Genomic DNA, 19,969 nt, shown 5'->3' on the forward strand with positions numbered 1-19,969 from the left:
GCCAAGCCTCTGCCTGTGGTGCCAGCATCCCATATGGGTGCCAGAGGGTATCCCGGTTGCTCCGCTTCTGATCCAGCTTTCTGCTTATAGCCTGGGAAAGCAGTGGAAGATGGCCCAAGTGCTTGGGCCCCTGTACCTGGATAGGAGACCTGGAAGAAGCTCCTGGCACCTGGCTTCAGATTGGCCCAGCTCCAGCCGTTGTGGCCATTTGAGGAGTGAATACATTTCTCTCTCTCTCCCTGTTTGTAACTCCATCTCTCAAATAAATTAATAAAATCTTAAACAAAAAAAGATCCTCAATATCATTAATCATAATAGAAATGCAAATCAGTAACAGGTAGGCTTTTGGCCTAGTGGTTAAGATGCCTGCATCCATATCAGACTGCCAGGGTTTGATACCCAGCTATATTCCAGACTCTAGCTTCCTGCTAATACAGACCTTAGGAGGCAAAAATGATGGCTCAAGTAATTGGGTTCCTGACATCTGCATGCAAGTTCCTGGCTCCCAGCTCTAGCCCCTACAGAAGGCCACTGTGGGCATTTGGGGATTGACCCAGAAGACGGGAGCTCTCTCTACATTTGTCCATCTCTCTCAATAAAAGATAAGTCTTTTTTTTTAAAAAGATTTATTTATTTATTTGAAAGTCAGAGTTACACAGGAAGAAGAGAGGCAGAGAGAGAGAGAGAGAGAGAGAGAGAGGGAGAGGTCTTCCATCCTCTTTCACTCCCCAACTGGCTGCAACGCCTGGAGCTGTGCTGATCTGAAGCCAGGAGCCAGGAGCTTCTTCTGGGTCTCCCACGTGGGTGCATGGGCCCAGGGACTTGGGCCATCTTCTACTGCTTTCCCAGGCCATAGCAGAGAGCTGGATCGGAAGTGGAGCAGCCAGGTCCCAAACTGGTGCCCATTTGGGATGCCAGCCCCCAAAAGATAAATCTTAAGATTAAAAAATGTCACAGTAAGATATGATCACACACCCACTAGAATGGCTAGCATCGAGAAGTCAGATAATAACAGGTGTTGGTATGAATGTGAAGAAATCATAAATCTCATGGTGAGAGTATAGATGGGTGCCATTGCTTTGAAAAATATTGATTCACCTATCCTATGATCCACCAATTCTTCTCCTAAGTGTATACCCAAGAAAGATGAAAACATGTGACCACACAAAAACTTGTACATGTATGTTCAAATGTTTATTTTTGTCCACTTGAAAAGTAGAGCGAGAGAGAGAGAGAGAGAGAGAGAAAGAAATAATCTGCCATCTGTTAGCACATTAGCAGGAAGCTGGATCTGAAACAGTCACCAGGACTCAAATCAGCACTACAATATGGGATGCTTAACCTTGCTGTGCGACAATGCCTGCCCCTATCTATTTTTTTGCTTAGTAGGGTATGAAACTAGAAGTGTAAATGAGTTAAATAACAATACCTCTGATTGTCCCAGATCTGGTGCAGATTACAACTTCATAAACAATGCCCTTATCAAATATGAAACCTACACTTGGCTGGGCTCAAACCTTGTCTTTGCTAAGCAATTGAAAATGCTTTTCACATGTGAGGAACTTTCTAAAACTGCCACGTCATAAATATTATTTTCTTTGTAGATCATATCAAATGTTTTGTGCCTCAACCCTAGAAAAAATCCTAAAGGCAAATGAAGTATTCAATTAGTTTGAACTAAATTTAGCTGAGTTTTATTAAATAAATTCATAATTGAGCAAGAAAAAAATGAATGTTCTGAGTTTCCTTATATTTTTCTGCTAAATAAAAAGATGGTCTATATATATATATATAAATCAAAAAGGACACATCAGAGACATTATTGAAAACATTTTACATTTTTAATAGAAAACAGCTTTTATGACAGCTAAATATATAAGGTGAATTTAATTCTTAACAAGATATTACTAGTAAAAGTACCTGAATTCTAGTTATAAGTGCATTGAAATAATCTTATGAGATTAATCATTTTTAGGGAAAATATTAATGCTGAACTGTTAAAGTGCACAAAAAGCAAGCCTATTTTAGAATTTATACCAGAAGCATATTTGAAATGCAGATGTTACTCTGTAACTCTGAGAAAACTCAGCCTTAATCTTAATATAGTCTGCCTCTCAGTATGTGCCTCACAGCTTGTCTCAAATGTTGAAAGTTACAAGCAATTTTCTCTTTTGATAGCTTTATGTGTAATTTTGGCAACAGTAAAAAGAAAATCTTACTTTGCTAATTCTCTAAAGCCATGTCAGTCTTACAAGACACATGATTACGGTCTTCAATAAAACTCAGAACAGAAATAGTAATATTTTCAGACTTTCTAAACAAGTCATAAATATTTATTTTATGTAAAAATAAAAGTAAGTTTTAAGATACCTTTAGAGTTTAATTGTTAAAAAACATAAAATCAGTTTCTTTGCAATGAATTAAAGTCATTTAAAAAAATTGGTATAGCTGCATTTTTCAGAACAATGGATGAAGCAACTACATTAAGAAACTTTCACAGAGATGTAGAATTAGATAATCAAACCTATCACATCAGGCAGCTTTTTATAAAATGTTGGAAAGTCAAATTGCTAGATTCTTTAATGCTTAGGTTTTCTCACTTAACACTAACTTTTAAAACTTGCTCAATTTTAAAACAAGTATCAGCACAGTCACTCACAAATGCTTTTTTTCAGTGGTCTCACAATGATCAGGTTAGTCACTTACGTGATATTTTTTATAACAACAAAAAAATAGTGATTTTAGAAGATGGAATCTGTGAAGAGCCTAAGAAATGAATCCTTTGAACACATAAAACTGGTGAAAGACTGCCAGTAATAATTACAGAAAGCAATATTTTTCTAAAATATCTAATTCATTTTTATGATGAATCAAGCTTATAAGTAATTATAAATTATTAATGTAACTTCATGTGAGGTTTATTATCAATTTTGTGTTTTTCTGGCATTATTTTTTTCCTATTCTTCCCTCAAAGTCATCCCATAATTTTCTGGAAAGTCTCAAATACCTCTAGAACCACAAGTAAACCACAGAAGTGATAACTCACCAAAATGTATTTTTATCCATGTAATAAATAAATCTGCTGTGAGGTTAGTTTCTCCTAATTGTATAAAGTAACCCCATGAGTCTATGAAAAATAATCACAGTATTGAGTTTCCCATGGCTCATACCCTTAGACAAATCACTCTGATTATTCATTAGTGAAAAGAAACCAAGTAAATTTTATATTCATATTTAAACTACTGAATACCTGTAAACAAGCAGCATTTATTAAAATAGAATATACACTTAATTTATACTAAAATCCATTTCGATTTACACAAAATTTTCATCTGCAACTTTTAAATACACTCATCATGATTTTCTACATATTATCAGTTAAGTATATACAAAATTGAAATATGACATCCAAGCCAGACTGTGATTTTAAAATAAGGAACCTCTAAATAGCTAGCAATATACAATGTGTAAACTTCCAATTAAACACAGGTGTAATTCTTATAGAAATGTTAGTCCTATAATACTGAGCGATATTTACAAGCAAACATGATCCAAACAGCACATGCAGATTCAGGGTAAGTAAACACTCGGACGCGAACCGCCAGTCGCACTTGGTCACCACGACAACAGATTATTTCTTCACAGAAAGGAGATCTACAGAAGAAAAAAAATGTATTCAATTAAGAAGTGATCATGGGCATTACTTTCTTTTTCCAAAATAAGCTAACATTCTAAAATTTTAAAAAATATTATGTATTTATTTGAAAGGCAGAATGACAGAGAGGATAAGACAGACAGAAAGAAAATCTTTTATCCACTAGTTTACTGCCTAAATGGCTGCAATGGCTGGGGCTGGACCAAGTCAAAGCCAGGAGCCCAGAGCTCCATTTGGGTCTCCCACGTGGATGGCAGAGACACAAGTACTTTCCCAGGTGCATTAACAGGGAGCTGGATGGGAAGCTGAGCAGATGAGCTTGAACTGGCCTTTCCATGTGGCATTGCAAGTTGTGCCATAATGCTTGCCCCTAAATTAATTTTTTAAAGATTTGTTTATTTATTTGAAAGTCAGAGTTATACAGAGAAGGAGAGGCAGAGAGAAAGGTCTTCCATCCGCTGGTTCACTCCCTAGTTGGCTGCAACAGCTGGAGCTGCGCCGATCAGAAGCCAGGAGCCAGGAGCTTCTTCTGGGTCTCTCACGCAGGTGCAGGGGCCCAAGGACTTGGGCCATCTTCCATTGCATTCCCAGGCCATAGCAGAGAGCTGAATTGGAAGTGGAGCAACCAGGTCTTGAACCAGCACCCATATGAAATGGAGGCACTGCAGGCAGTGGCTTTACCCTCTAAGCCACAGCATTGGTCCAAACCCCTAAATTAATTTTTAAAAATCATGGGTCAGCCCCGTGGTTCACTTAGCTAATCCTCTGCCTGTGGTGCCAGATTCTGTCCTGGTTGTTCCTCTTCCAGTCCAGCTCTCTGCTGTGGCCCAGGAAGGCAATAGAGGATGGCCCAAGTGCTTGGGACCCTGCACCCACATGGGAGATCGGGAAGAAGCATCTAGCTCCTGGCTTTGGATCGGCGTAGTTCCAGCTGTAGCGGCCATTTGGGGAGTGAACCAACAGAAGGAAGACCTTTCTCTCTGTCTCTCTCTCATTAACTCTGTCAAAAAAAAAAAAAAAAAAAAAAAAAAAAATTTGTCTCTAGGGGCCAGCGCTGTGGCGTAGTGGGTGAAACTGCCATCTGCGTTCAAGACCCGGCTGCTCCACTTCTGATCCAGCTCTCTGCTATGGCCTGTGCAGCCAGTAAACCAGTGGATGGAAGGCCTCTCTCTGTGCCTCTCCTCTGTAACTCTGACTTTCAAGTAAATAAATAAATCTTCAAAAAAATTTTTGTTTTGTCTCTACCACTAAAGGCTCCGTAATTTTAGTGGATCTATTCAAATTATAAACTATTTCCTCAAAGTCTATAGGTGTAAGTGTAAAAAATTACACTAGACAAAATTAGACATTCTCAACTGAGATTTTGCAAAATCACTAGGAAAACTGGCCCAAACTAAGTAGATACTTTCCAGAACTCATGGATCAAATCTGCACAAGAAAGCTAAGTCATTTTAACAGCTCCCCCATGTGATTCTGATGTCATTCCTAAGTAAACATCTAGGATGCCTATAGCGAGAACATTTATCAATCCATAAATAATATCTTACCGAAGACATGTGGCAAATGCACGCCTAGCATTCCTGTACACAAAATGTATTGGGAACCCTTTAAATGTGTGACCATCAGGTACAGCCCTCCTTATGGCATCTTGAAATTCTTCATTGCCTGCAGATATACTTGTTGTACGCTCAAATTCATAAGAAGCCAAAGCTGGTGATAAAAGATAGGAAAGCTGGTCTTCCCAAACAGTAGTAAGGCCAAGATCCTACAGCAATCAAGAGAAAAAGAAAATGGGAAATATATTAATATTTTCAAAAACAAATCAAAATGTAAATTGTATTTTAGCATATGCCAAGAAACGATTTTTGGAAGTTGTCATAATTTTTAAAAATATTTATTTATTTACTTGAGAGGCAGAGTTACAGAGAGAGGGAGAGACAGAGAGGGAGGTCTTCCATCCACTGGTTCACTTCCTAAATGGCAGCAATGGCCAGAGCTTTGCCAATCCAAAGTCAGGAGCTTCTTCCAGGTTTCCCACATGGGTGCAGGGCCCCAAGCACTTGGGCCATCTTCTATTGCTTTCCCAGGCTATATATAGCAGAGAGCTGGCTTGGAAGAGTAGCCAAGACTCAAATTGGCTTCCTTATGGGATGCTGGCATCGCAGGCAGAGGTTTAGCCACAGCGCCCACCCCAAGTTGTTATAATTATTTTAAAGATTCATTTACTTATTTGAAAGGCAGAGTTACAGAGAGATAAAGAGGCAGAGGTAGAGAGAGAGAGAGGTCTTCCATCTGCTGGTTCACTCCCCAGATGGTCAAAATGGCTGGAGCTGAGCCGATCTGAAGCCAGGAGCCAGGAGCTTCTTTTGGGTATCCCACACGGGTGCAAGGGTCCAAGGGTCCAAGGACTTGGGCCATCTTCTATTGCTTTCCCAGGCCATAGCAGAGAGCTGGATCAGAAGAGGAGCAGCTAGGACTAGAACCAATATTGCAGGTGGTGGCTTTACCCGCTATGCCACAGCACTTGTCCCTCATAATTTTTAAACTATTAATTATGATAGGGATGCACAGAAATAAAAGTAAAGGGAACTATAAATTTCCAGATTTCACTTCTCAGAAACATAATCAAAAAACATTCAATATAGTGATGTGACATGAAAGGTTCATTTCCTGTATAGTATGGAGGCAGCCATTGTGGCACCGTAGGTTAAGCTGCTACTTGGTACGCCAGCATCCCATATCTGAGTGTCTGGTCCTGAGTCTTTGCAACTGTGCACTTCTGATTCAGCTGCATGCTAATGAACCCTGGGAGGCAGCAATGAAGGATTAAGCACTTGGGTTCCTGCCACCCACAGGGGAGACTTAACCTCCAGCTGTGGAAGGCAGCTGGGGTATAAACCAGCATATGGAAAATCTCTCTCACTATCTCACTCTCTTCTCTCTCTGCCACTGTCTTTCCAATAAACAAATCAATCTAAAAAAAAAAAAAAAAAAAACCACATGAAAGACAGTGTCAGTGAATTTTTAGATCACTTTTTTTTAAATTTTCAAGAGTTAGTAAAATTGAATCTGCTTAATTTGCTCCTACCATAAACTGAACTATAGGAGAGAAAAGTCAAATTAACTGCACATATAATTAAACTCAAATATTTATTGAGCATTTACTCTGTAAGACAATGGCAGGGCCAATGCTGGGGCGTAGTGGGCTAAGCCTCAACCTGCAGTGCTGGCATCCCATAAGGATGCCAGTTCGAGCCCCAGCTGTTCCTCTTCCGATCCAGCTCTCTGCTAGGGCCTGGGAAAGCAGTGGAAGATGGCCCAAGTGCTTGGGCCCCTGCACCCACGTGGGAGACCTGAAAGAACCTCCTAGTTCTTAGTTTCAGATTGGCTCAGCTATGGCCATTGTGGCCAGCAGATGGAAGACTTTTCTCTCTCTCTCTCTGTAACTCACTCTCTCTCAAATAAATAATAAAGTGATCACTGTTAAATATAAGAGTGGAAATAAGAGAGGGAAGAGATGTGCAATTCGTGACATGCTCAAGCTGACTTACCCCAAACAGTAGAGTTGGAAACATACCAGGGGATTCCAATTCAATCCCATCAAGGTGGCATGTACCAATGCCATCTCACTAGTCCCAGTGATCAATTTCTGTTCACAACTGATCATAATGATAGGACTAAGAGCCAAAGGGATCACATAAACAAGACTAGTGTCTGCAAATACTAGCTGATAGAATAAAAAAGGGAGAGAACGATCCAACATGGGAAGCGAGATACACAACAGACCCATAGAATGGCAGATGTCCTAAACAGCACTCTGGCCTCAGAATCAGCCCTTAAGGCATGTGGATCTGGCTGAAAAGCCCATGAGACTATTTCAGGCACGGAAAGCCAAGACACTCTGGCAAAAAAAAAAAAAAAAAAATCTCCGCGAGTGAGATCCCAGTGGAAAGAACAGGTCATCAAAGAAGGAGGTACCTTTCTCTGAAGGGAGGAGAGAACTTCCACTTTGACTACGACCTTGTCTAAATATGAACAGAATCGGTGAACTCAAAAGGCTTCCATAGCCTTGGCAACTCATGACAAGAGCCTAGGGTGATTACTGATGCCATAAACAAGAGTGTCAATTTGTTAAGTCAACATCAAGAGTCACTCTGCACTTACTCCTCATGTAGGATCTCTGTCCTTAATGTGCTGTACATTGTGATTTAATGCTATAGCTAGTACTCAAACAGTATTTTTCACTTTGTGTTTTTATGTGGGTGCAAACTGTTGAAATCTTTACTTAATATATGCTAAACTGATCTTCTGTACATAAAGAGAATTGAAAATGAATCTTGATGTGAATGGAAGTGGAGAGGAAGAGGGAAAGGAGAGGGTTGCAGGTGGGAGGGAAGTTATGGGGGGGGGAGCCACTGTAATCCATAAGATGTACTTTGGAAATTTATATTCATTAAATAAAAGTTAAAAAAAAAAAAAGAGTACAACTCAAAATGATAATATAATTAGGGTACAGAATAACATTTAAATCTAAATAAAAAAATAAAAATAAAAATCTTTAAAAAAAAAAGACACTGCTGTTATATTATAAGACAAAAAAAGGTGATACACTATAGGTCTCTTAGGGAGATTATAGCATACATTCCATGGAATGTTAAAAGCCAGCTACAATTTCATTTAAATACAAAGGTTATTAATGATATCTAGACAAAACAAAATGAAGTAAGAAAAAAACAAATCATACAAGAATGAGCATTTGGCACAATGTATGAGGCCAGAATTGTGGCAAAGCAAAGTAAGCTGCTTTTGGGGACTCTGGCATCCCATAACAGAGTTTGAGTCCTAGCTGTTCCACTTCTGATCCCGCTTCCTGCTAAAGCACTGGGAAGGCAGCAGACAATGGCCCTAATACTTGGGCCCCTGCCACCCATATGGGAGACCATCTGGTCTCCTGGTTTCAGCCTGGCCCAGCCCCAGCTGTTGTAGTCATTTGGGAAAGGACTAGCAGATGGAATCTCTGTTTCTTCCTCTCTCTCTGTTATTCTGCCTTTCAAATAATTAAGTAAATCTTAAAAAAAAAAAAAAAAAAAGACACCCACAATCCATATTAGAGTCTGGGGTTCAAATTCTGATTTAGCTACTTTCTAATGTGCACCTTAGAAGGCAGCAGATGATGGTGCAAGTCTTTAGGTCCCTGCCACACATGTGGGAGACTGGATTGAGTTCTAAGCTCCTGGCTTCAGCCTGGTCTAGCCTCAGCTGCTGTCAGTCATTTGGGGAGTGACAGAGTGATCAATGAATAAGATATCTCCATCTCCCTCTCCCTCCCCTGACATTCTCTGCCTTTAAAGAAAAAATAAGGATTCTACTGCTTGGTGGTTTTATGTTGCAAATACCTTTTCCCACTCCAAAGTTTTAGGTTTTAGTCTTTTGATGATTTCTTTTGACAACTTTATGATTAGCACTTTTTATGTCTTCTTTAAGGTTCTTTACAAAAGAAATCTACACAGCTAATAAACAAGGTTTTTGATTTCATTAGAAATCAGGGAAATGAAAAACAGTCAAAATGCACATAAAAGTTTACATCTATACAGTAAAGTATACTTGCAGCAGAAACCAATGGGGAGGAATAAATATGAAAACTATAACCCAGTAATTTTAATGGGGGAAATTAAAAGTACTAGTGATTCAGAAATATTTGAGTCTGAGAACTTAATTCTCATGACTTTCAAAACCTATACATGGAGGGACTCTATTTTCCTTGTTTGGGGCTAGAATCTATAGTACACACACAAAAAAGCTGTTAAACAAAAAGGCAAATGAAAAAAGCATGAAGCTGCAACCATTTCAGTATTAGTTACCTTCCTGTGTTCTGACACGAGGAGCCTCAGCTGCATTTCTATTTCATTACTTGTTACTGAAGCATCAATTGTGGATGCACATAGAGGTGGAAAGGGAGGAAGGGATGTTGTAGCTCCAGGAGCACACACAGATTTAATAGCTTCTTCACTCATGGGTTTCCACTTGGATTCATCATTCAAATCAAATACACAGGTTTCTACTGCATCAGAGGGTTGACAATTTCCCAGGAACATCTGATGATTGAAAACACAACCAATTGTTCGATATGGATACAATGGTTTGGGCTGCTCAGCAAGTGGAGGTTCATCAGGATTGATAGGTTTGTGGATGTACCTAAAAATTAAATCATAATTTTTTATAATGAGGACTTAAAAATTAAGAAGGTAGCATCTTCATAAGGAAATAAATTATTCTAACACTTATAGCCATAACTACTTCCCAGCACTAGAGTTTACTACTTGTTTTTCCTTTTTACATATGATCACTCTGTATTAATTGTATAGTATATCACAACACAGAAACCAACTTCAACAGAATATATTCTATATAAATATTGTTAAGATTTAAGAGATTATCTCAGATTACATAATTAAAATAATTTAGGTAATTATTAGTTATAACTAACCGAAATGACTATCAATCAGATAGAAAAATGACCCATGCAAATGAAAAGAGGGCCCACGACTATCACTCTAGAAGCCCCAACATTTAAAGACAAGGTGAAAAAAAAAAAGAGAAAGAACAGACAGAAAGGAATAATGAAAATTCAAAGATTGTGATATGAGAGATGCCAAGGAAAGAGAATGTTCCAGGAAAGAAGACATGTTTAAACCTTTCAAAATCTAATGACAGGCTAAAGTACTGGGAAAAAAAAAAAAAGTCCAGTGGATTCACAATAATGGAGCTGGTGACAAAATCATGTTTTTAAAAGAAAACATGATTTTACTTTCTGGCTTGTTGATGATAATCAGCAAAAACATGCAAATTATACACAAGTAAAAGTAAATATAATTTGTGTTTTAACAATATCATGTGGTAAATAATATTAGAGGGGTACAAATTTTAAGTTCAGGTACTTAGCTGTCATAAATGAAGTAATTTTTTAAAAAATTTCTATTTTGAGCTTTTTTAAAATAAAGATTTATTCACTCATTTATTTATTTGACAGTCAGAGAAAGAGAGAACTTCCATCTGCCAGCCCACTCTTCAACATGGCCACAACAGCTAGGACTGGGCCAGGGTGAAGTCAGAAGCCTGGAATTCCATCCAAGTCTTCCATGCAGATTACAGGAGCCTAGGCAATTGGGCCACCTTCTGTTGCTTTTCCAGGTGCATCAGCAGGGAGCCAGATGGGAAGTAGAGCTGCCAGGACTTGAACTGGTGCTCTGATATGGGATGCAGGCACATAACCTGCTGTGCCACAATTTCAGCCTCATTAGATCCTTTTTGATAACTATGTTAAAATTACTTCACTTGGACCTAGTCCTGTGGCACAGCATATTAAACCGCCACCTGTGAGACTGGCATCACATATAAGCACCATTTCAAGCCTGGGCTGTTTCACTTCCCATCCAGCTCCCTGTTAATGTGCTTCAGAAAACAGTGGAAGATGGTCCAAATGCTTGGGCCCCTGTCATCCACATGAGAAACCCAGATGGAGCCCCTGGCTGTGGGCTTTGGCCTGGCCCAACCCCAGCCACTGTAGCCATCTAGGGAGTGAAATACTGGATGGGAGATGTCAATCTGTCTGTCTGTCTGTCCCCCTCTCCCTGTCACTCTGCCTCTAAATAAATCTAAAAATATTTTTAAAAGGCTCTAATAACTACAATTATCATTAAAATTCAAACATTTATAAAGAACATCTATACATCATGATTCGAAAGAAATATATACCTAGGAGATATGATTAAGAGGAAGAATAATAAAATGTCAAGAATGGCTATTATCAGGGTAGGTTATATATAATATTTATCTCTACCTTTGGGTACCAAATGAACAAAAAATTTGTCATTTAAAACACTGGTATCTTCATTTTAATATCCTTGTAACTTAATTGACTGACCTGTGTCCTGTTAAACTCTCCCAAAAAGTAATGGATCCATCAGTTCCACAGGTCATAACCCAGGCATGGGGTACTCCTTTTGCCTTAGTCCCAACACAGACAAAGGCTTCTAACCCATATCCAAGAAGAAGGCTGCACAGAAGGTTAGCATGGTCTTCACAGTCACCCTACAAGACAAAATAAGCTAAAATTATTTATTCCCTCATATTCTTTGATTAAGTATTTAAAGATACAATAAAAATTATTTTTCACTTTTAAGATGAAACAATGGGGAAAAAGATAATGTACTATTTTAGAAGAGCTTAAATTATTCTCCAAAGTTAATGTTCACAAATCTAACAGTCTTAGCATGCATTCTTTCAGAGAAGGCATTCAGATTCAAACATTCATAAAGAATTCAAACAGGAGCCAGTGCCATGGTGTAGTGGGTAAAGCCACCACCTGCAGTGCCAGCATCCCATATGGGCACCAGTTCGAGTCCTGGCAGCTCCATTTCTGATGCAGCTCTCTGCTATGGCCTGGGAAAGTAGCAGAAGATGGCCCAAGTCCTTGGGCCCCTGCACCTGTGTGGGAGACCCAGAAGAAGCTCCTGGCTTCACTCCCTAAATTGCCGCAACAACCGGGACTGGACAAGGCCAAAGCCAGGAGCCTCCTCCAGGTCTCCCTCATGGGTGGAGGGGCCCAAACACCTGGGACATCTTCCACTGCTTTTCCAGGCCCATCGGTGGGGAGCTGGATAGGAAGTGGAGCAGCTGGGACTTGAACTGGTGGCCAAATGGAATGTTTGCACTGCACACAGTGGCTTTACCTGCTTCGCCACAGAGCCATTTCTAACACTTTTATAATTAAAAAGACTAGAATAATAGGAAATATATTCTATGAAAGCATTAAGATATTGAACAATTTGGCTAAAATTACGTGATTTGCAAAAAAACAAAAACAAAAACAAAAAAACTACTGAACTGAATGTTAGAATAAAAGATGACTTCTATACCAAAGAATTATGCATTGGCTCCACATTGTTTTTTTTTGTTTGTTTGTTTTTGACAGGCAGAGTGGTTAGTGAGAGAGAGAGAGACAGAGAGAAAGGTCTTTCTTTTTGCCGTTGGTTCACCCTCCAATGGCCACCACGGCCGGTGCGCTACAGCTGGCGCACCGCGCCGATCCGAAGCCATGAGCTAGGTGCCTCCTCCTGGTCTCCCATGCGGATGCAGGGCCCAAGCACTTGGGCCATCCTCCACTGCACTCCCGGGCCACAGGAGAGAGCTGGCCTGGAAGAGGGGCAACCAGGACAGAATCCGGCGCCCCGACCGGGACTAGAACCCAGTGTGCCGGCGCCACAGGCGGAGGATTAGCCTATTGAGCCGTGGCACTGGCCCAGACAATTTTTTAAATCCAGTAATTTTTACTAAAAATTTTGTTCAAAACATTTGAGAATTAACAATACACTCAAAGATATTCAATGCAAAAATGAATTCACAATGTTTAGCATCAATAAAAGTATACAAATTCTTAAATATACACTCATACTTCAAATGAAACCAAACTTGCACTTTAATATCACGTAGTCCAAGGTTTTATTTTTCCACATTTCTTTTGTACTTTTTCTTTTCTTATAAAAAAGATTTATTTATTTGAAAGGCAGAGGGCCCAGCTGCTTTACTTCTGATCCAGCTCCCTGCTAATGTACCTGGGAAAGCAGCAAAGACAGCCCAAGTTCTTGGGCCCCTGCACCCACGTGGGAGACCCAGCTGAAGCCCCTGGCTCCTGGCTTCAACCTGTCCCAGCCCTGGCCGTTGCAGCAATTTGGAAAGTTATCCAGTGGAAGGAAGATCTTTCTTTCTCTGTCTCTCCTGTCTCTGTCACTCTGCTTTCAAATAAAATAAATATACATATTTTTAAAGAGAGAGAGAGAGAGAGGGAGAGGGAGGGGGAGACAGACAAATAAATCAATAGATCTTCTATCTGCTGGTTCATTCCCCAAATGGTTGCAATGGCCAAGGCTGGGCCAGGCTGAAGCTAGGAGCCTGGAACTCTATCTGGGTTTCCTACATGGATAGCAGGGGCCCAAGTACTTGGGCCATCTTCTGCTGCTTTCCCAGGTGCATTCACAGGGAGCTGGATTAGGAAGCCGAACATCTGGGACTCAAACTGACAATAAGGAATGCTGGTACCACAAGTAGCAGCTTAAATGGCTGGCCCCATAGCACTGGACCCTGTCATTATCTTTTCTAATAAAATATTACTACCTGAGAAAATTTTTAATACAAACAGTACCATAAGATCATGGTTCTAGTCCTGGTACTGTCTCTAATTTACTCTATAACTTTGTTTCTAACACTATAGTAACTGTGTATCCTTACCTCACAGAAATCACATTAAGTTAAATAAGAGACTATATAAAAAAAATGCTAAGTTTTTTCTTTATATATTGATATAGATATTTAAATTTTATAAAAGATGGTGAAAACAAGATTGTGACTTTTTCCAGTAAGTACATTTTTTCTATGGTAATTCTTTTGCCAATATACTACAAATTCAGAATAACTATGCTGAATGGCTATTTTGCCATATATGTGTGTATGATACCTTGTTTCTACAGAGAAATGCCAGCAGAGTGCACCACTGCTCCTGTTTACCCCCTCCTCCGATAACAGGGGCTCGTTCATAACCAAGGACATTAACGAATCTTGCTGCTTGCCTTGGCGTATCCAGAAGCCGTCCAGCTCGAAGTGGTTTAACATAGGAACAGACTGGTCTATTAATTCCATTTTCATCCTGGAGGAACAGGGTAAAATATTACCTGTTATGACAGATTAATTATCCCCAATTACAATGCATTTTTAGAACAGATTAATGTAAGATAAAATAATTCTGGATGGTTGGCACCACAGCTAATTAGGCTAACCCTCTGCCTATGGCACCGGCACCCCGGGTTCTAGTTCCGGTCAGGGCGCCGGATACTGTCCCGATTGCCCCTCTTCCAGTCCAGCTCTCTGCTGTGGTCTGGGAGTGCAGTGGAGGATGGCCCAAGTGCTTGAGCCCTGCATCCGCATGGGAGACCAGGAGGAAGCACCTGGCTCCTGGCTTTGGATCGGCACAGCGTGCTGGCCCTGACGGCCATTAGGGGAGTGAACCAATGGAAGAAGGACCTTTCTTTCTGTCTCTCTCTCACTGTCTAACTCTGCCTGTCAAAAAAAAAAAAAATTCTGGATTTTTTTTTTTTTTTTTTTTTGACAGGCAGAGTGGATAGTGAGAGAGAGAGACAGAGAAAAAGGTCTTCCTTTTGCCGTTGGTTCACCCTCCAATGGCCGCCAAGGCTGGCGTGCTGCGGCCAGCGCACTGTGCTGATCCGAAGCCAGGAGCCAGGTGCTTCTCCTGGTCTCCCATGTGGGTGCAGGGCCCAAGCACTTGGGCCATCCTCCACTGCCTTCCCGGGCCACAGCAGAGAGCTGGCCTGGAAGAGGGGCAACCGGGAAAGAATCCGGCACCCCGACTGGGACTAGAACCCGGCGTGCCGGTGCCACTAGGTGGAGGATTAGCCTATAGAGCCGCGGCGCCGGCCTGGATATTATTTTTATTGAGTTCTTACCTTGCATCCAGCACTACGCTTTTAAGTGCTATACATAAAATATGCCTTCAAATCCTCATAATATCTTTATTATTTTCACTTCATAGATAAAGAAACCGAAGCTACAGCTACTATTGCCACAGAGGCAGGATTCAGACCCTGAGCTGTCTGCTGTCTTACTCCAAAGCCTGTGACAAGAACTCTGAGAAAAGGCTGGGGAGGTGGGTAGGGAGTGAGAGGGGAAGAAAGCTGCAGTATTCTTTCATTTTACCATGAACAATTCTATAAATATACTCATATATACAGACTGAACAAGTAACTTCTCTAACTTTTTTGACTGATATAACAATGATCGGAGCAAATTTTTAGTTTCCATTACAGCATCAGACTTAGAAATCCTTGGGAAACAATATCCTGTTAAGCAAGTCAATTGAAAGTGGAATTTTGCAAACATTTTAGGAAAGCGTCTTACTACATAGAATTCTGGATGCACATGAACATTGTGCGGAACAGCCACTGTGCACATAAAGGTCTTTGAGAAGAGTTCGCCACTGCGTTTTTTTGAGCCAATATTGCCAGAGTCCAAGTTTTCTCTAACTTCATGACTACTGATGATCACTACAGCAAAGTGAAATGGTCACTTAACTATTCAAGGTTTTGGAGACGACTTAACACTCTACTGTGGCAGGGCCCCTCAGAAAATGAAATTGACCTCAGCCAACAGCAACACCACCTTTTTCAATTACCAGAGCCACTATGTCTTTCTTCACTATACACTAAAATAACTCCATACACTAGCAAGAAGGGCTAAAAAACCTCACTGGCAGAGACTCAAGGCCGTGAAACATCATTTGCTGCTTCCCAGGTCCATTACCCAGGAACCGGATTGGAAGTGGAGGAGCTGGGACTTAAACTGGCACTCTGATACAGTATGTGGACATGGCAAGTAGTGGCTTAATCTGTTGCACCACAACACCTACCCCCCACCTTTCACTGACATTTGATTAAAGTCAGAAAGATCATGAATTTTTATATGTTGCAGAGCAAAATGACTATTATAATTTTTACTCCTAACCTAGTTCTTAATTCTAAAAGACACTGATTTTGAAAATAAAATTCTGATTTTGGAGGCAGGCAAAGAAATAATTTGAATTTCTTTTATATTAATTTAACATTACTAACTGTCTAGTGTAATATTATAATATTAACTCCTAAAATCACAATCTGAGCAGTAAAAGGCTATCCTTAATTAATTATAACATTTGTTTAAAATTTAGTGATCTTTTCTATTTACTTATTAAATATTTATTTATTTTAAAAGAGTTACAGAGAGAAAGAGAGAGTGGTAGAGAGAGAAAGAAAGAGAGAGAGAAGAGAGATCAATCTTCGATCCATTGGTTTATTCCCCAGATGGTTGCAATGGCCAGGGCTGGGCTAGGCCGAAGCCAGAAGTTTCATCTGGGTTTTCCACATGGGTGGCAGGGGCCTAAACACTTGGGCCATTCTTTCACTGCTTTTCCTAGGCTAGTAGCAGGGAGCTAGAACAGAAGTGGAGCAGCTGGAAATGAATTGGCACCCATATGGAATGCCAGCATTGTAGGTGGTGGCTTAACCTAATATGCCATGACGCTGGCCCCAAATTTAGTGATCTTAAAGTCCAATTTCTAAAACTTACTTTAAAACTTCTTATACTAAAAATTTCAAAAGGGATCATTAAATGAGTTACCACTGTACCACAATAAAAGGCGGAACAGAAAAATGGATTAAGCATAATGATCTTGGTAATTCTCTAGATTCTTGATAAAGATTAAGGTAATAAACTCAGTTCCTGCATGGGATAGTCCTATTGTTACAAATCCACTAACAGGTAAGAAAGGGATGAGGACATAAAAAGCAGATATATTCACCCAAGTCAATCATCAACAGTGAAATCTCATAATATAAGACAATGTTATGTTTAATTATCGCAATATTTCTTTTTTTAAAGATGTATTTATTTATTTGAAAGTCAGAGTTACACAGAGAGGAGAGGCATACAGAGAGAGAGAGAGAGAGAGAGAGAGAGGTCTTCCATCTCTTGGTTCACTCCCCAAATGGCCACAACAGTCAGAGCTGCACCGATCCAAAGCCAGGAGCCAGGAACCTCTTCCGGGTCTCCCATGCAAGTGCAGGGGCCCAAGGAATTGGGTCCTCTTATACTGCTTTCCCAGGCCATAGCCGAGAGCTAGATCGGAAGTGGAGCGGCCCAGTCTTGAAACAGCACCCATATAGGATGCTGTCACTGCAGGCAGCAGCTTTACCCACTACACCACAGCACCAGCCCAAATTATAGCAATATTTCTAGTATTTAATATATCTCTAAAAGTTATTTAAACGTCATGAAAATTCACTATTTCAACCAGTTAAGTCATTAACCTTATGTGTCTATTTATGATTTAATTATTTAAAGTGAAACAAAGTTTTTTAAAAGATTAATTTTATTTATTTGAAAGGCAGAGTTATACAGAAGGGAAGCAAGGGGGGAGGGGAGGAGGAGGGAGGGAAAAGAGAGAGATCCTCCAACTGCTGGTTTACTCATCAAATGGCTGCAACAGCCAGGGCTGAACCAGGCTGAAGCCAGGAGCCAGGAGCTTTATTCAGGACTCCCACATGGATCCAAGGGCCCAAGCACTTGAGCCATCCTCTGCTGCCTTCCCAGGTGCATTAGCAGGGAGCTGGATAGGAAATAGAGCAGCTGGGACTCAAACCGGCGCCTATGTGGGACGCCAGCATTGCAGGTGGTGGCCCAACCCACTATACCACACGCTGGCCCCAATAAAATTTTAAAAATCAGTTCAGCGTAGGCATCTGGCCTAGCCATTATGATGCCAGATGAGATACTTGTATCCTATATCAGAATGCTTGGGCTCGATTAGCTTCCTGCTAATGCAGACTCTGGGAGGCAGCAGTGATGGCTTAAGTGAGTGGGTTCCTGTCACCCACGTGAAGAGCCAGATTGAGTTCCTGCCTCCTGGCTTCAGTCTGGCCCAGCTCTGGCTGTTACAGGCATTCAGTGAGTTCTCTCTCTGTCTCAAAAAATAAGAAATAAATTTCAGTCTTTTAGTCACATTAGCCACATTTTGATTTCTTAATACATGGATAGGGACTACATAGTAGATAGCACATGAGGACACTTCAAAAAGTTTGGGAAAAACATTAAAAGATGCTTATTTTGGTACAAGAACATTTTGAAATCTATAGATTTTTCATGAATCTTAGAAACCCTCACATGCATGGATTCCAAAGTTGGTTTTTTTTCCCCCATTTTTTTATTTGAGAGAGAGAGAGAGGACAGAAAGAGAGATATTTGCTGGTTCACTCTCAGGTGGCCAAAACAGCCAGGGCTGGGCTGGGCAACATCCAGGGGCTAACTCAATATAGTTCTCCCATGTGGGTGGCAGGGACACACACAATTCAGCCATCATCTATATGCTTCCTTCCAGGGTACACATTAGCAGGAAGCTGGATTAGAAGCAGAGGAACCAGGAGTTTAACCAGGAACTCCAGTATGGGATGCAGGCATCGTAAATGGTGACTTAACATTGTGATGCAACAAATGCCTGCTCTTTTCATGAAATTGTTTTTTAAGATTTATTTATTTAAGAAACAGAGAGACAAAGAAATCTTCCATCAGCTGGTTCACTCCCCAAATGGCTGCAATGGCTGGGGCTGGGACAGTTGGAAGTCAGGAGCCTGGAACTCCATCTGGTACTCCTATGTGAGTGACAGGGGCCCAAATATACTTGGGCCACCTTCTGCTGCTTTCTCAGGTGCATTAAAAGGAAGCTGGATCAGAAGTGGAGTTGAACTGCTGCCCATATGGGATGTCAGCATCCCAGGTGGCAGCTTAACCTGCTGTGCCACAATGCTAGCCCCATCCATGAACTTTTTAAAGTACTTTTATATACAGAACATTTCTATTACCACAGGAAGTTCTACTAGAAAACAGTACTGTAAACTTATGTTCTCTGGAGCATGGAAATACTGGAAATTCTTTTTCAGACTATGTATAATAATTTTTTGATTTGAGACTAATTATATAATTAGTTACATATATATGAACTATTATTAACTATATAATTAATATAATTATATTAACTAATGGAACAGTAGTTTCTTAATTTCATTAAATAGTCGAGTTCAGGAAGAAGCAGCAAGAAACAACTCAAGAAATCCAAGTAAGATAAGCATTTTACCTATTCTATGTATGGGGAAAGAGGTGGCATAAACCGAAAAGGCATCAATCAAAAAGCACAATTTAATATATACTCTACTACAACTGAGTTGCTTTTCAATCTTCGAGAAAGATCTTTACATCTCTACCCTTCATGTTGTTTATGAAAAGAGGCAATGCCTGGCCAGTTGACAATCTTCCACGTTAAAAATTTGAGACAATAGGCCGGCGCCGTGGCTCACTAGGCTAATCCTCCGCCTTGCGGCGCCGGCACACCGGGTTCTAGTCCCAGTTGGGGCGCCGGATTCTGTCCCGGTTGCCCCTCTTCCAGGCCAGCTCTCTGCTGTGGCCAGGGAGTGCAGTGGAGGATGGCCCAAGTGCTTGGGCCCTGCACCCACATGGGAGACCAGGAGAAGTACCTGGCTCCTGCCTTCGGATCAGTGCAATCGCGCCAGCCATTGGAGGGTGAACCAACGGCAAAGGAAGACCTTTCTCTCTGTCTGTCTCTCTCTCACTGTCCACTCTGCCTGTCAAAAAAAAAAAATAAAATAAAAAAGAAAAAGAAAAAATTTGAGACAAAATGGCCTTATGTGGTTCAAATCTTCT

At 40.5% G+C, this 19,969-nt stretch overlaps 1 protein-coding gene across 6 annotated transcripts in view; it reads right to left on the bottom strand.

Moving 5' to 3' along the window:
- Window positions 1-1,822: 1,822 nt before the first annotated feature.
- CEP76 (centrosomal protein 76) overlaps window positions 1,823-19,969 on the bottom strand; it is a 29,160-nt gene continuing 11,013 nt past the window's right edge. For 3 of the 6 annotated variants that reach the window (XM_002713549.6, XM_089305376.1, XM_070050512.2), the window contains exons 8-12: window positions 14,169-14,357; window positions 11,580-11,746; window positions 9,517-9,850; window positions 5,203-5,420; window positions 1,823-3,654 (exon numbers count right to left, since the gene is read on the bottom strand). In XM_002713549.6, coding sequence (XP_002713595.1) covers window positions 3,516-3,654; window positions 5,203-5,420; window positions 9,517-9,850; window positions 11,580-11,746; window positions 14,169-14,357 — 1,047 coding nt within the window. In that variant the 3' untranslated portion in view covers window positions 1,823-3,515. Of the gene's footprint in view, window positions 3,655-5,202; window positions 5,421-9,516; window positions 9,851-11,579; window positions 11,747-14,168; window positions 14,358-19,969 lie in introns of those variants that run through there. The other 3 variants (XR_016214172.1, XR_016214171.1, XR_016214173.1) reach the window with 3 other exon arrangements.

Source organism: Oryctolagus cuniculus, chromosome 10 (assembly GCF_051225735.1).
Source record: "Oryctolagus cuniculus isolate XC-2025 breed Fujian yellow rabbit chromosome 10, ASM5122573v1, whole genome shotgun sequence".
Taxonomy (NCBI): Eukaryota; Metazoa; Chordata; class Mammalia; order Lagomorpha; family Leporidae; genus Oryctolagus; species Oryctolagus cuniculus.